The sequence below is a fragment of the Engystomops pustulosus genome, chromosome 3, assembly GCF_040894005.1.
Source record: "Engystomops pustulosus chromosome 3, aEngPut4.maternal, whole genome shotgun sequence".
Taxonomy (NCBI): Eukaryota; Metazoa; Chordata; class Amphibia; order Anura; family Leptodactylidae; genus Engystomops; species Engystomops pustulosus.
In genome coordinates this window covers 22,168,621-22,185,473 of record NC_092413.1, presented here as the reverse complement: position 1 = coordinate 22,185,473, position 16,853 = coordinate 22,168,621, and the positions used below count along the sequence as shown (strand labels likewise).

The 16,853-nt window shown below is 45.9% G+C and overlaps 1 protein-coding gene across 6 annotated transcripts in view; it reads right to left on the bottom strand.

Moving 5' to 3' along the window:
- PPM1B (protein phosphatase, Mg2+/Mn2+ dependent 1B) overlaps nt 1–16,152 on the bottom strand; it is a 28,826-nt gene extending 12,674 nt beyond the window's left edge. The window contains exons 1-2 of one of the 6 annotated variants that reach the window (XM_072140268.1): nt 16,008–16,152; nt 179–1,038 (exon numbers count right to left, since the gene is read on the bottom strand). In XM_072140268.1, the coding sequence (XP_071996369.1) occupies nt 179–1,024 (846 nt within the window). In that variant the 5' untranslated portion in view covers nt 1,025–1,038; nt 16,008–16,152. Of the gene's footprint in view, nt 1–178; nt 1,039–10,727; nt 10,749–15,363; nt 15,713–15,755; nt 15,915–16,007 lie in introns of those variants that run through there. The other 5 variants (XM_072140269.1, XM_072140267.1, XM_072140272.1 and 2 more) reach the window with 5 other exon arrangements.
- Between the last annotated feature and the right edge of the window lie 701 nt (nt 16,153–16,853).

Here is a 16,853-nt window from a genome sequence, read left to right as displayed (position 1 = left end):
ATACACCAGCTATAGGCATGTTTACACTACAGTCATAGCACAGTCAGCAGTTTTGAGGGGTATAAAATGCTGACAGACTGTTTTCTAACCAAACACATTGAGAACAGTGAAAAAGTAAACATAAAACTTCTATTTGTTTAGATACTTTACCCGGAGATATGACACTATATACACTTACCTTATGTAAACAGGTGTCCACTACAGAATTGCACACTTTTTCAAGGTCATCTGTTAGCTGAAGCCTAGACTTGACAAATTCACAAAGCTCTTCATTGCTCATGACATCCCAAATGCCGTCGCAAGCTAGTATTATAAATTCATCATCTTCTGCCCGTACAACCTCATACACCTCCGGCTCAGGAGAAACCAGCTGCTCAGTAGGGCCTTTGCCATCCACGCACTTGTAGTCATAGTCCCCGAGGGCACGGGAAACCGCTAGGGACCCATTGACACGCTGGATCATGACACTGCCTCCAGCATTCTGAATCCTTTCCTTCTCCCTCGGATTGCAAGGCTTGTGATCCTGTGTGGAAAAGCAAACTTGTCCGCTCCTATACAATACAGACCTAGAATCCCCGCAGTTGATGAAATACACGTGGCTTGGAGAAATGAGCACTGCCACAGCAGTAGAGCCGCTTCTGTCCATGCCATTCCTCAAGTCGGCAAAGTTGCGCATGTATTCGTCAATTTTTAAAAATCCAGTTCGAATGCCACTTTTAACATTTTCTACTGAAGGCTCCACATTGGATCCCGACATCTCAGCTGCCCTGAAGTCTTCATTGTCTGTTATATGCTCTAACAAGTGCGACGAGCAGTAATTCGCAACGCGGGATCCAGCATGGCCATCGTATACAGCAAAAAAGGACCAGTCCTCCAGGCCGGGAGGGATACCCACTACGGCGGTGTGAGCGTCTTCCATCTCCACGCGCCAGCCCTGCATGCTGCTGAGTCCATATCGCAAACCATTTCCGGCTCCATGGGCGTTGTGTTTCTCCGTTTTAGGCTTGTCCAAAAAAGCCCCCATGATCGCTAATTAGCCTGCAGAAAGAAAGAGGAGAGATATTGAAACACAATATACAATAATTAAATTTATGAAATAATAAAATATTATTTAAATTTATTTTACAGTGGTTTATTGTAAATCCTTCTGCATGCCATCCCCAACACGAGAACACTGATCCCAAGAGTACACGACGGAGGCGCAAGACCTGTACATTTTACTTTACGCAAGAGTAAATTCTACAGAAGCGGTTGGGAAGCTCCGGGTCTGGCAGAGGTCGCTCTTGATGAATATGTTAATAAATAAGATCTAATACACTGATCACTGGACATACTGTTACTGATCTAGGAATCTGGCGTCCGCTCCTATAACCCAGGCACTGTTGCTCAAGTCATAGAGACGAGCGCTTGGGGCTACGAGGAGCAGGGTGCCGGTAGCGCAAGTAGGTGTGCATTTGTTTAATTTTTTTGCTTTGGCTACCCATCTACTGGGGGACATTCATGGCTCTCAGCCGAAATTGCTCCCCAAACTTGATCTACACTGAAGACTGATAAGTGATCTGGTGGATGAAATCCTAGCTGCTATGAATCACTTCCACCACTTCCAGGTAATGTGAAAAATCAGAAAGATTCTGTCCACCTTGGTAGGAAGTAGAGGAGCAACAAACACTTTCCTCCAAAGGGATATATTACAAAGCATCTAATAGTCACTTGTACCACTGATATATACAAAGTTGAGTTGACCATAGTAGTTATTGAAATGGACTGAAAGAGGATAGAATGTGACTTGCTAGTATAATGTTCTGAGCCACATACGTCGTCACCCGAATGTTAAGCTTTGGACAGCTCTCGGACCCATTGTTCTAGTGAACTGTGGGGGTCCCATCACCGATATCCCCACGGATCAGTAACAGACTATACAGCCAAACCAAGGGCTAGAGTATCCCCTCAAGCTCATAATTTAAAAGTTGATTTTACAAGGAAGGAGGCCATGGATAACAAAGAGGATTACCAGTGTCATGGATCTGGATTTTGATGGTAGAATTCCTTTAACCACTTATCTCTAGTTCTGTATTTCAGAGCCACAAGCCTGGTTCTTTTTAAAGTTAAGAATCTCATTTTTCATATCACAAGTTTCTAGTTACTATATGAGGAGCAGCATAAGTGACACTCCACCTCCTGCTCCTTAACTCATCTTTGGCAAAATATAACTCTTCTCTGCTCTTTTTCACATGACTTGGTAGGATTTTTTTTTTGTCATAGGCGATTCTATAAAAGACATTGCACATGTTTTCACTGAGAGTCCTACTATAAAGGGATAACATAACTAATAGCATTGCACTAAAACAAGGTTAATCTGTGGTATAAAATACAACACACACAGACTTTGGATAGAACAATTGTTGTGGGTTCGGCACACTAAAGGATTCTGGGAGTTACCAATTCTTCCTAAACCTACCCCTCTCTGTCCAGCAGAGGGAGTACTTTGGATTCCCGTTACAATATACTCACAGTTCAAGTGATTGCCCCTGTAAGGGGTCACAGCAAATGGGAATCCTACAAAGGCTCTGCCTAACACGAGGTATATATTAGAACTAGGTCCCCCAAAACACTTCAGTAGTTTGACAAGTTTCCCCACACAAAAAAAAAAAAAAAAAAAAAAAAAAAAAACAATTTATGTATTCAACAGGAGTGTAACTGTCTACTGAAAAAACTACAATGTAAACCACCACACGGGCGTCCTGATGGTGGGATAATGCTCAGACCATGCACAGACGTCATGGCCTTAATGAAAGACACCAGAGGGTGTCAGAAACGCATCGCTTAGTTGTAACTCATGTGATGTCCCTGATGCAACACGAATAAAGACTAATAACTTTTGAAGCAAGAGCTGGATCTTTTTGTTCATTTGGGATCGTTATGCCTATGCCGATTTGTCCGGTGACCAGTCTGAGCTGGATCTACATCTTTTGAAGTTATTCATTTTAAAATTTCCTCCAAGATGCACATGATTCACAAGGGGGACATCATCACCTCATCTTTATACCAACAAGGTCCAAAATTCTCCTCCTGAACTCCCAAGGGAATCAAGCGGACAAGGGCCTGGGCCACATATGCCACACCGGTGGTACAACCGCTAATACATTCACAATTGGCAAGTGGCACCTGTGGTAACACTCCCAAAAGTTCTGCTATGGTGGATATAGTAAGGCTTTGCAGTCCCTACATCTGTATGTCTCTTTCACATTGCATACCTATCTGAGGGGGCTAGCAGTTTTAGAGGGAAAAAAATATATACAAGCTAAACTGACTCTTGAAAAAGTTGAATGGACTCATTACAAATTGTTAAACAACAAAACAGGTTGCGCTCACTACAGCCCGTATAAAGGTTACGCTGAATTTCTACTACTAAGGAATGCAAAATGTGATTATTCTAAACATAATGCGAAACGCGTTGCTATACAACCGGACACATAAGACGAGCCGGGCTGTTTGTAGTATAGACTGCATTCCTTACCATAAGGAGCTGCACTGTCACCACATGATATTAACAAGTCAATGTCTGTTTGTACAATACTCCGCGCCTCGATTAAAAAGGCATGTACACTCCTCAGCTGAAGCTTTGCAGGGTTGTTACACCAAAAGCTATGCTACAGTCTGTAGTCTGGCACTGCCATTGATATATTACTGATAGTACGGCCTCACTGCAATTTACAGAGGTCCTGATCACACAACAGCACCACTGTTGTTCAGAGGTTCTCTGTGGTACTACATACACTACAGAAAAAACAATCACAAGTACAGAGTCAACATGGAGACAATCACCTTCCTGCTGAGCGGCATCTAGGAACTTACAAATGTCATATCTGAGATCAGGAAACCTTCACATGGAGGAGCAGAGAAAAAAAAAACAATGATAACCAAGTTCAGCCCATAGATAAGACTTCTGTACAGTGATGACGTTCTACGGCCAGTTATGTGGTTCTGACAGACAGTTATTGGGACACCTGGCGTGTTATAAAAGACTGTAAAGTTTCATCCAAATTATTTCTACTACAGGCAGTCCCCTAAAGATGGACCCCTGTGACCTCTGGTGAAGTCTCTGGATGTTACTATAGTCCCAGACTGCAATAATCAGCTGTAAGGCGTCTAATGAAGCTTTATTGATAATCCTTGGTCCAATTATAGAAAAAAAATAAAAAATTTGAACCACTAATTGTCACTGGAGCAAAAATAAATTAAAAAAAAAAAAAAAACATTTTGCCTGGATCTACAATTACAAAATATACAGTTTCGACTCGCATACAAATTCAACTTAAGAACAAACCTCCAGGCCCCATCTTGTACGCAACCTGGGGATTACCCTGAATCCAAGTTATCCAGTGCAGAGGGGAGGCTGCTGTGAGACTACAACTACCAGCATGCTCCAATCCTTCCTACAGAAGCTCAGCTTGACAAGCCTACACAAGGCTGTGCCGGAGGTGGTTGACCCCTGCCCTCGGGATGTGAGTGTCAGAGTACAGGCTCCACATATGGAGCTTTGCATAAGCCTTTAGACGTTACTAATAAAGCGACACACCTTATATCCACTATAACACACTGCTGTTTGATTCCTATAGAGGTGATCCGCTAACACAAGTGTCTGGGATCTGTCTTGAAAAACCAAAGCTCGATCTTACATAATAATGATCTTTATTTATATAGTGCCATCAAATTCCATAGCACTTTACAGATTCACATATTTAGAAAACATGAAGGCCTCTGCCTACAAAGCGTCACCCATACACTAATACTAGGACCCCTTGTCAGGTTACTGCCCTGTACTGCTCGCAGACAGGACTGTGTAGTAGAAGACTATGATGCTGGATGTTGATTGCGTTTTGTCTGAACTACACAGTAGAAGTAAATGATACGTCTGATGCAACCGGAGCAGAGTATGTGCATAATGCAATGTTTGCCAGCATGGAATCCATACAGCTGTCCCATACTAGGTACACTAGTGCAGACATGTCCACATAGCAGCCACAACAGCTTACACATGGGAACATACATTCTCTGAGCTCCCAGATCCATCTAAGGCTAAAATCACACTACCATTAAAACCTCAGGGAGGGGGAAAAAAAAAAAAGTGGTGAAACGTATCAATTAAAATTTCTGTTGACGAGGTCAATTTTATATCATCTGTTATGTTCCTTTTAGGTAGGCATCTGTTAGTATTGTTATTTGGATGGGAAATTTTACTTTTGACAAAGTTTTTTTTTTTTCAAACTTAGAAAAAGGATACTTGCCGTAACAGAAGACTTACAATCTTACATCGATGTAGTGACGCACAATGCAACAAAAAACAAAAAAAAAAAAAACCTTTTTACTTGTTGATACTTTGAAACTCAGAACAGTTCAATACTAGGTTTGTCATTCAGTACACTCCTAGAAGCCGTCTGCAGGGGAATCCTCAGAGCAAAGGTCAGGGAATCCTTTAAATAGAGATGTCAACCATTGGCAGGGCAAGAACCACATCTCCAGGGGAAATATGAACAGTCCTAATACGTACGTTTATACATCTCCCAGGGCTTCCCGACACAAGTTCTCCAACTTATTTAAAGAGGACCTGTCACCCATAAATTCAAGCACCAATTTAAGCAGCTCCTAGTGCTTGAACAAACGCTGCAGTGTTAGAAGGATAGCGTTACCGGAAACGCCATCTAACACTGCGGCTCGCAAAGCGGTCCGATGTATTCATGGGGGGGCAGTCCGATGCGCTGCCTCTTCCCCGGACATTTCCGGTAACGCTAGCCTTCTAACACCGCGGCGTTTGTTCAAGCACTTTGAGCTCCTAGTGCCGAAATTATGGGTGACAGGTCTTCTTTAATGTAATTCCAATCTCTTGTCTCTACCTGCCAGAGAAATACAGGACAGAGCCACTATCCACTAGGCTATGGACTGCACTGATATATAGAGATTAATCCTCTCCAAGAACACACTATATCACAAAAATTATATATTATATATACACACACACTTATACAGGTTTGTTCTATTTAACTGTATATATAACACAATACATTATAATTTAAATTACCATTTACAATACAGATAGCTTACTAAAGCTCTCCTCGCAAAACGCTAGTTGCTCGTTACTGAACACATGCGTTTCAATGGAAAAGCATATGCAAATGAGCCAAGCCCCACCCCCAGACCTTTGCAGTAAAAATGTCTCGTGAGCGCACTCTCACCCTAAATAATGAATTCGAATAGTTTATTTTTCTTTTCTATAAATAATCGTATTGAGATACTTCAAAATATCGTATTGCACTCGAAATTCTGGTACAGGCAGTTCGTACAAGATAGGTTCTGCAGGTCTGTTCTTACGTTGAATTTGTATGCAAGTCGGAACTGTATACTTTATAATTGTAACTCCAGGCAAAATTTTTTTGGTCTCTATGACCATTGGATTTTAAAAATGGCTAAAGTACAGTAAATTACCAACATCCAGAGGTCTGTTTGTAACTAGGGGTGTTCTTAGGTAGGGGACGGCCTGTATTGGTTAAACCCTACATTTAACATACATAAAACCTCATTAAAGGACACCTGTTATCAGGTCTGTGTCACTAGTCCTGTCACCTCTACCTGTTGGAGCAGCTCACAAGGATCCCATCCCAGCCTTTATCTAGTTATTTCATACATTATTCATTGTAAAATCATCTATTCTTTATTATGGAAATGAGGCTGGTCACATGGTCAGAGGCAGTGATGTCACCCGTTACCCCTCCCCCTGCTCATGTCTGTGTGTAATGTATAGTAAAGCATGGCTAGTGTGTGTCCTGCATCTGCTGACATGCTGCATCCTCCTAATACACAGACATCAGCTACACATGAATCTGACATGTTCTGCTGTAACATGGCTGCCTGGAGCACATCATTATACAGCCTCACACCATTATACAGGCTGTCAGTCAAGCACTGGGGGTGTGGCTGTGCCTCCCACTCATGAATAGAGTGGACAGCTTGAATATGCTAATGCTTCATTGGACATTTCACAGGTCATTTGCATACAGCTCTAGGACCTCATTGCTTAGGTTTACAGGCATGTAGAGGGACAATGAAGGGATAGAGGCAATGCTCTCTAATGGCAGTTTATGAAAATATATTTAGTTTAGGGGGGTTATTTTGCATGACGGGTTCTCTTTAAATGAACAGAGGTTTGAACAGTAGTGTGAAAAATAGCCTAAACTGCACTGGGAAATAATTTCCACTACAAATTGGTGCATGTACAGTAATGTACAGATAAAATCATGAAGCAACGTAGAAGAACAATTTCAGAATTTCCCTCTCGTCTAGCAAGTTAACACACGCCAATTTTTTTTTTTTTTTTTTTGCAATAACCTTATGTAACAGCTTGTTTATCTGTACATCCCACCCCGCAATGACAGCTGCCCATTCCATTTCAGGGCAGCCCTACGGTTATGAGGACACCAGCACTTGTGTCATATAGTGCCCAGAGACTCAAGTATCTCCAGCTGGCCAAACAGAAAAGATGCACTAAAACCCAGCAAACTGATCAGACCTGCTGTGGATTATACTAATGGAATAGAGTCCCCCCCCCCCCCCAAATTTAATTGGACAATCCAAAGCAGGCCATATTTTTCTTGTGACTGAAAGCCTTCTCAATGAATGGGACACTTTTTTTTTTTTTTTTTAAATCCGCCACAATCCGCCCATTCTATATAGATTTTCACCAAGATTTTGACAGAACAGGTGAGGAGTCAGCACCGATACAGACTAACTTTGAGACATAATACATTCAAAGGTTCCTTAAAATCACTTGTGCCATTTATGCAAAGCTGCTTAAAAAAATTTTAGAAGTGACCATTTGTGTAAGGGGCTACTCACACACCAGTTTTACCAGTGAGCCATCCTTAAAGGGATGGAGGATTGTATGCAAATGAACCGGAGGGGCTCCAGGCTCCATAAGTGTTAATGGACCCTGGGGCCCCTGAGGCTCATTTGCATACTTACCCTAGTGGTAGATGTCCTTTAATTTTTGAAAACAGCATACTGACCCTTTATTTTCTACATATTTTCTAACCTCACCTCGTTCTGTTGAAAGCCTGTCCTAATTTTTTTTTTTCCATATTTGCAGGTCACCATTGACATCACATCACATCTGACCATTGGAAGTGCCCAATTCTATTCCACTACTGAAACTTTTTGGTACCATATTTCAGCTTCCCTGTATGTGCAGAGTGGGGTTTACTTCCTTATCTGGCTTTAGTATTAGATGTGGGTTACTTACCTGCTGTATAAATACTAGAAGAAATAAGTGTGTACTGGTTCACAGGTGAGGAAGCCCCCTGATCAAACTCCATATACCCAAAAATGACTTATTGATTGCTTAAATCAATGGCTTATCCAAGATGGTTGCAATAGCCAGTACAACCCTCCTGTTCTACCTGGTGCCATTGTACATGTAGAGGGTAACACTCACTCCATTCACAGCTGGCAAAAACAGAGCGATGAATGTGCCAAAGCAGACAAGGATGAGAATAGCCCTTTAAGGCTAGATTTACACAAGCAGTTTTTGTACTAGTTGGAGCTGAACCAAGCAGAGGATCATATTGGAAGAAATGGTAACCAAAATAAAAAGTATTGGAGGAAAGACTAAATACAGGCAGTCCCCGGGCTACGTACAAGATAGGGTCCGGAGGTTTCTTAAGTTGAATTTGTATGCAAGTCGAAACTGTATATTTTTATAATTGTAGATCCAGGACAAAAAAAAATAAAAAATAAAAAAATTGTCCCAGTGACAATTGGAGTTTAACCATTATTTGCTGTAATGGGACCAAGGATTATCAATAAAGCTTCATTACAGACACCTTACAGCGGATCATTGCAGTCTGGGACTATAGTAAAGCATTCAGAGAGCTTCACCAGAGGTCAGAGGGGTCTGTCTGTAACTATGGGTTGTCTGTAAGTCAGGTGTCCTTAAGTAGGGGACCGCCTGTGCTTTTCTTTTAAAATCCACTACTATATATGCATACACAAACTGCATGTGTGACCTCAGCCTTGGGGTACTGTGTGCCGTTCTCAGGCCAAAAACGGATTTGTGACTGCGAAAGGATGGCACACCACCGTCACTGGCTCATCCAAACCTCTGGGTCACAAAACTATTAAATAGCAACTTGCATACATATCCACATGGATGATGGGCATCAGCCTATGATACAGGGCAAAGACTGCAAACCAGCGAGTTATATGCCATTTCCAGTCCCCAGCTGTTGGCCAAAGAATTTCAAGAACTTTTCCTAATTTTTTGTGGCTGACCAGCACCTGTCCAGTCAGAGGGCCTTACCACCAACAAAAGATTGAGGACCACTATTGAGAACAGTGGGGCTCCCTACACAGTTGCAATAGTTTAACAGACATTAAAGCTGGCCTTTAAGGGAAACGCGTACAAAGTGCCATGATGAGACTTGATCATTCACTATACACAGAACTTCAGTTTACGTTCCTGTCATAGAAGGAAGTGAACTTCTTAGAAGGTTTATCAATACAAGAAAAACATTTTTTTACTAACAATGGGCCATAATTGTGCAAGTCATCACTCCATACCAGGTAAAAAGGTGATCAGTGAGGATCCAACTGCTGGGCTCCTTATTGATTGAGAGAACAGACCCCCAGCATCCCAGAGAACAGGGGTCCCATTCTCACCAATGGGGGGAGCAGCATTCAGAAACTGCCGAGTACAGTTCAATCTCAGTCACTTTCAAGGACAAAAATAAATAGACACCCGTTTTTTTTTTAATGTAATACGTAATTCTCTACAGAGCTGTGCAAACCCCATACTAAACACATACCCCAGGAGATGTGATTAAACTTTTCTGTTTCCTGACCATTATACATTGCACTAAGGCCGTGCAGATTTGCCTGTGTAAACCCCAACCCGGCGTGACCATGGCACTTGTAACAGATGGTGGCAGGAAGTTCCCCAAACATTTCCAGTGGTGGGACCTGCTGTTGTACACCAAATGTCAGTTTATAGGTCAAGTCTAAAGCAAAGTGCAATGACTGATGTCACTAACCTGTTAGGTGGAAGCAACACTTGTTATGTCTATAAAGAATGCACAATCCAATAAACTAGAGCCACTAAAACTGTCAACATTTAGGTTTTAAGCAGCATAAATTTAAAGAGAACTAGCCGTAAAAGAAAAATTAAAGGGGGTACCAATAGTTATTACCACATAAAGCCACAGGTGGCATTAGGTACTGTCCCTAGATTTCTGAGTAATTATACCTTTATGTGTGTCAATAGTAGTAGCCGGACTATAAAATATGAAGTTGATGTCCATCTACAATCCCGGAATACATGCACTGCATTCAAACTGCTGCACAGGAAGAGTGACTTCTAGACTGATAACCTCCTCCCTTTATAATCATGACCCCTTTTACACAAGTTTTGGGGACGGATATATGCCTGTAGATGCCTATGGTGTCTGGCCACAGTAGGTTGAACACACACACACTCGTGCCAATGTACCATGCACTGGAAAAAATAAGAGCATGCTCTCTAGCATACATCTGTGTGAAAGAGGCTTTAATTAGATAAATGAAAGAGGAGTTTCAAGATTATTCAATCATACAGGTCCATAAAATAAATCTGCTCAATAAGTTACAGGTAGTTTTTGTTTATATTCCCTTTAACGTCTATTCAGGTGAGCAAATTTTCATACCTGTGTGAAGTCTGCAGTTACGCTACCGATCAAAAGTTTGGGGTCACTTAGAAACGTCCTTCTAAGTGAAAAGCACATTTTCTTTCAGTGAAGCTGACATTAAAAGAAGCAAATTCACTATACATTGTTGATGTGATAAATGACTAATCTAGCTGCAAACGTCTGGTTTTTAATCCAATATCTACATAGGCCCATTTCCAACCTCCCAGTGGTTTAATGGTACATTGAGTTTGCCAACTGTGCAAGAAGGCCAGTGGATGTTTAGAAAACCCTTGTTGTAGTATGCTAGCACAGCTGAAAACAGTTTGGCCAATTAGAGAAACTATAAAACTGACCGTCCTTTGAGACGGTCGAGACACTGGAGCATCAGATTTGTTTGTTCTAAGAAACTCCAATGGCCAGGAAAAAAAAAAAAAAACTTTCATGTGAAAATTGACAGTATTCTTCTTCTTATAGATGAAGGCCATTACAGCCAACAAATTGCCAAGAAACTGAAGACTTCCTGCAACTGTCTACTACTCACTTCAGAGCACAAACAGGGTGCAACCAGGTCAGTACAAAGAGGAGTGGGAAGCCCCACTGCCCAACTAAGCAACAAGACATGTAAACTAAAGTCTCTAGTTTGAGAAACTGACACCTCAGAGAGCTTCATTAAATACCTACCAAACGCCAGTGTCACTCTACAGTGAAGACAACTCCAGGATGCTGCCTTCAGGGCTAAGATTGACTAATACAAGGGAAAGATTAATACAGGCAGTCCCCGGGTTACGTACAAGATTGGTTCCATAGGTTAGTTCTTAAGTTGAATTTGCATGTAATTCGAAACTGTATATTTTATAATTGTAGATCCAGACCAAAAAATTTTTTAGCCCCAGTGAGAATTGGAGTTTAAACATTTTTTTTGCTGTAATGGAACCAAGGATTATCAATAAAGCTTCATTACAGACACCTTACAGCTGATTATTGCAGTCTGGGACTATAGTAAAGCATTCAGAGACTTCACCAGAGGTCAGAGGGGTCTGTCTGTAAGTCGGAGTGTCCTTAAGTAGGGGACCGCCTGTATGCGCAAAAGTACACAGATATTGGATTAATCTGTGCATAACACTTTTTTCCAATGTTCCTCATATTCCAATGTCCAAGTTTGGGGTGTTTGGACCACACTGAACAACGAAAAAGATGCTGGAAGAAGCCAAATACCATCTGTCAAGCACGGTGAAGGTCATGTGATGATCTTGGGTTGCTTTGGTGCTGGAAGTGGGAAATTTGTGTAAGGTCAAAGGGATTTTGAATAAAGAAGGCCATCAATCCATTTTGCAAAGCCACACCATACCCTGTGGATTGCACTTGATTGGAGCCAATTTCATCTTTTAACACAGTGATGGCGAACCTTTTAGAGACCGAGTGCCCAAACTACCACAAAGACCCACTTATTTATCGCAAAGTGCCAACACAGAAATTTAATTTGTGATTTATACTCCCTTCTCTGTCACAGTTTTCACTGAGGACACCAATAAAGCAGAAAATAGTCCCAGGTAGTCCTGTCACTTTAAAATAGCTCTGTGCACAGCAAGTCCTGGGCTGTCTGGGACTGCAGGAAGATACCTGGAGTCCTCTCTGGTGATGGCCTGAGTGCCCACAGAAAGGGCTCTGAGTGCCACCTCTGGCACCAGTGCCATAGGTTAGCCATCACTGTTCTAACAGGACAATGACACAAAACACAACACCAAATTATGCATGAACTATGTAGAGAAGAAGAAGGCAGCTGGTAATGGAGTGGCCGCCCCGTTACCAGATCTCAACCCCATTGAACTGCTGTGGGAGCAGCTTGACAGTATGGTACACAAACATTGCACATCGAACCCCAATCCAATTTGTGCGAGGGGCTCCTGGAAGCATGGGGTGACATTTCTCCAGACTACCTCAGCAAATTACCAGCTCGAATCCAAAGCTCTGAAATGCTGGAATTGCAGCCAAGTCAACATTCTCCGATAAAAGCAAAGATTGAGAAAACTATTTCCCCCCCCCCAAAAAAATGTTAACCTTGTCAATATGACTATTTTCTATTAATTTTGCAACTCATTAGAAAAAGAGTTCATGGAAAACAAAATTGTCTGGATGACCCCAAACTTTTGAACAGTAGTGTATGTATTGCATTACCTTATATAAACTGTTGCCACTGGACTTTCCTGTTTAGAACACCTAGATGCTTGGTCAAGCCAAGCATGCATGTGGGAAAGGGCCAGATAATGGGAATCCAAAACATATAGAGACTAGAGATGAGTGGACCCGATGTTCAAGTTCAGATTCAGCCAATCAAAGCTATGGCTAGTTGCTAGCAGCAGCAATTTGCTGGATTGGATGTTCAGCCTCCCAATTTTGAGATTATGGCCGCCTGGCCCGGACATATTGGATCCAATCCCAATGTAGGGTGCAATCATCTCTAGTTGACCGAGTCCAGTGAGTCCTATAGTAGGCTATGGTATGGAAAAGCATATGTTGTTGAGGCATCAGGGTCATATACATTATTACACACCAATAGGAAATGTAAACATTGACATTTATAGAATAGGTTCTATAGGTTTGTTCTTAAGTATGAATTTGTATGCAAGTCGGAACAGGTATATTTTGTAATTAACTCCAGACAAAGTAGTTTTAGTTTTGGGGTACAGTACAACAAGTATGAACTATAAAGCTTCACTGCAGACACCTTGTAGTTGTGGACTGCAGCTTGGGACAAAAGTTCAGTAAATTACCAGTACCCAAAGAGCTTCACCAGAGGTCACAGAGGAGGGAGGTCAGACTGTTACCAAGTGTCTAAGACAGTGACTGCCTGTATACAGAATCCCTGTTAGCCGGGTGCAGAAACGGTAGGGGGGGGGGGGGGGGTTTGGTGACAAGTGCCAAGACTGTCTAGGTTTGGGGTGGTTAAGCCCGGACCTGTTCGGAGGAAAGCACAGTGCCGTTGGCCAGGCCCTGCAAGGGGTGGAGGGAATAGAGACTGTCACCAGGGGTGCAGTGGGCCAGGAACTGGGGAGGAATGGGCAGTACCACGGGTCAGGACCTGCTTGGGGGCAGGGGGGGGGGGGGTTTTGAGCCAGCTACCGTGCTCCAGGACATGCGTGTGGTGGGGGCCAGTGCGTTGTCCCCCCCCACACACACACACACACAGCAGCAGGTCCTGGCCCACGGCACCGGGCCCCCCCCCCCCTGCTGCTGTGGGGGGGGGGACCCGGTGCCGTGGGCCAGGACCTGCTGCTGTGTGTGTGTGTGTGGGGGGGGGGACCCGGTGCCGTGGGCCAGGACCTGCTGCTGTGGGGGGGGGGGGGGGGGGGGGGGGCGACCCGGTGCCGTGGGCCAGGACCTGCTGCTGCTGTGGGGGGGGGGGGGGGGACCCGGTGCCGTGGGCCAGGACCTGCTGCTTGGGGGGGGGGACCCGGTGCCGTGGGCCAGGACCTGCTGCTGTGGGGGGGGGGCCACCCGGTGCCGTGGGCCATGACCTGCTGCTGGGGGGGGGGGGGGGGCGACCTGGTGCCGTGGGCCAGGACCTGCTGCTGGGGGGGGGGGGGGGGCGACCTGGTGCCGTGGGCCAGGACCTGCTGCTGCTGTGGGGGGGGGGGGGGGGGACCCGATGCCGTGGGCCAGGAAATGCTGCTGCTGTGGGGGGGGGGGGGGGGACCAGGAGCCGTGGGCCATGACCTGCTGCTGGGGGGGAGGGGGGGGGGGGGGTTCGGTGCCGTGGGCCAGGACCTGCTGCTGCTGTGTGTGTGTGTGTGGGGAGGGGACCCGGTGCCGTGGGCCAGGACCTGCTGCTGTGGGGGGGGGGAACCCGGTGCCGTGGGCCAGGACCTGCTGCTGTGGGGGGGAACCCGGTGCCGTGGGCCAGGACCTGCTGCTGTGGGGGGGAACCCGGTGCCGTGGGCCAGGACCTGCTGCTGTGGGGGGGGGCCACCCGGTGCCATGGGCCATGACCTGCTGCTGTGGGGGGGGGCCACCCGGTGCCGTGGGCCATGACCTGCTGCTGGGGGGGGGGGGGGGACCAGGAGCCGTGGGCCATGACCTGCTGCTGGGGGGGAGGGGGGGGGGGTTCGGTGCCGTGGGCCAGGACCTGCTGCTGCTGTGTGTGTGTGTGTGGGGAGGGGACCCGGTGCCGTGGGCCAGGACCTGCTGCTGTGGGGGGGGGGGGAACCCGGTGCCGTGGGCCAGGACCTGCTGCTGTGGGGGGGAACCCGGTGCCGTGGGCCAGGACCTGCTGTTGTGGGGGGGGGCCACCCGGTGCCATGGGCCATGACCTGCTGCTGGGGGGGGGGGGGGGGACCCGGTGCCGTGGGCCAGGACCTGCTGCTGTGGGGGGGAACCCGGTGCGCCGTGGGCCAGGACCTGCTGCTGTGGGGGGGAACCCGGTGCCGTGGGCCAGGACCTGCTGCTGTGGGGGGGAACCCGGTGCCGTGGGCCAGGACCTGCTGCTGTGGGGGGGAACCCGGTGCCGTGGGCCAGGACCTGCTGCTGTGGGGGGGAACCCGGTGCCGTGGGCCAGGACCTGCTGATGTGGGGGGGAACCAGGGTGCTGTGGGCCAGGAGCAGGCCCCGGGCCGTGTGACCTCTCAGGATGTCAGGCCGGGTTGCTGAGGGCACTCACCTCACAGCACAAGTTGAGTGGACTCCTCCCTCACACAGCAGCGCACGTTGTCAGTGTCTCGGCCTGTCACACCTGGACGCCGTTTGACGCCACACGGATAGAGGTAACCGCCGCGTACATCTTGGGCCAAACGAAGGTTAAAATTAAAAAAACAAAAAAAAAAAACCCCGAGGCGCGCGGCCGAGCTGTCGCGATAGGACGTCGTCTTCACAGCCTCATAGTGAGTGACAGGCGCGCGCACACACCCGGCCTCACCACTGACATGACGTCTCAGCGGCCATTCAACGAGCACGACACCTCTCCTCCAACGACCGAGCGCAGCAGCGTGGGGGGATGGGGCGAGATAACGCCGTCTTATCCTTCATTGGAGGAGGACTGAAATAAACCCCCACCTGATTGGCCAAAGGACCTGTCCATCAAAACCGACGTTGCCAATTCCGCCTCCCCCGATTGGCTAGTGCTTCTGGAAGTTTTCCCTACAGCTACAACTGTCCGACAATTTCTTTACTGTATCCCTCTGGACAGTTCGCTGCTCAGCACGACACGACACTTTACGTCTACCTGACGCTTACACCTGACGTGTTAAAGTCCTGAAGCGTCAACGGGCGCTGAAGCGAGTTATTGCCGTTAGAGACGTAACCAACCTTGCTGGATGCCGAGCGGGGACAGAGCTGTGAACTTGAATTTAGATTGGTTATGGTATTTTGATTGACGGGCGTTTAGACCAATAGGATTTGGAGGCAGGTCCAAGATAGAGTGAGAATCAAGAAACGCAGAGTGAATGTTGTTTTCCTCAATGCGAAGTGAAGGAGGGAGGGGGGAGAAGCCCGGATGTAACATGAGATCATCACTGACCAATCAAAGGCTGAGGTGACGTCATCATCTTCACCAAAACATCTCGCCTTCCCTGTCTGTCAGGGAGGACATGGGCGGGGACATGTTGTGTGTGTTGTGATTGTGAGAGGCAGAAGTCACAGAGGAGGAACAAATCTTGTAAAATCTGACAGATTTATATTTTTTTGTTGAGGGAATATATAAATAATATATTTAAGACGCAAATACATTTCTTAAAGGGATTGTCCCAGAGAAGACAGATGGGGGAAAAAATGACATCACCAACATCATTCACATGACCTTTGCAGCCAATCACTGACCTCTGTGGTGACAAGAGTAGCCAGTGATTGGCCATAGTAGTCATGTGATGTGTGGGACATCACCTGCCGGGATCGGTGGGGATTCCTAGTGTCGGGCACCCGGTGATCCACAATGATCACATATCTAATGAATAGGTAGATCAAAATTATCAAGGGGTACGGTGTTACAATAGAGGTTTGCAGTAGACAACTACCTTGCCAATCACCTCTCCTCCCTAGAGATGAGTGACCCCGATGTTTCGGGTCACACAACCCTGGGCAATCCGGCAAATTGTCTCCCGTAGCAACTAACTATGGCCATGATTGGCCGAGGGGACACTGTGATTATAAAGGCAG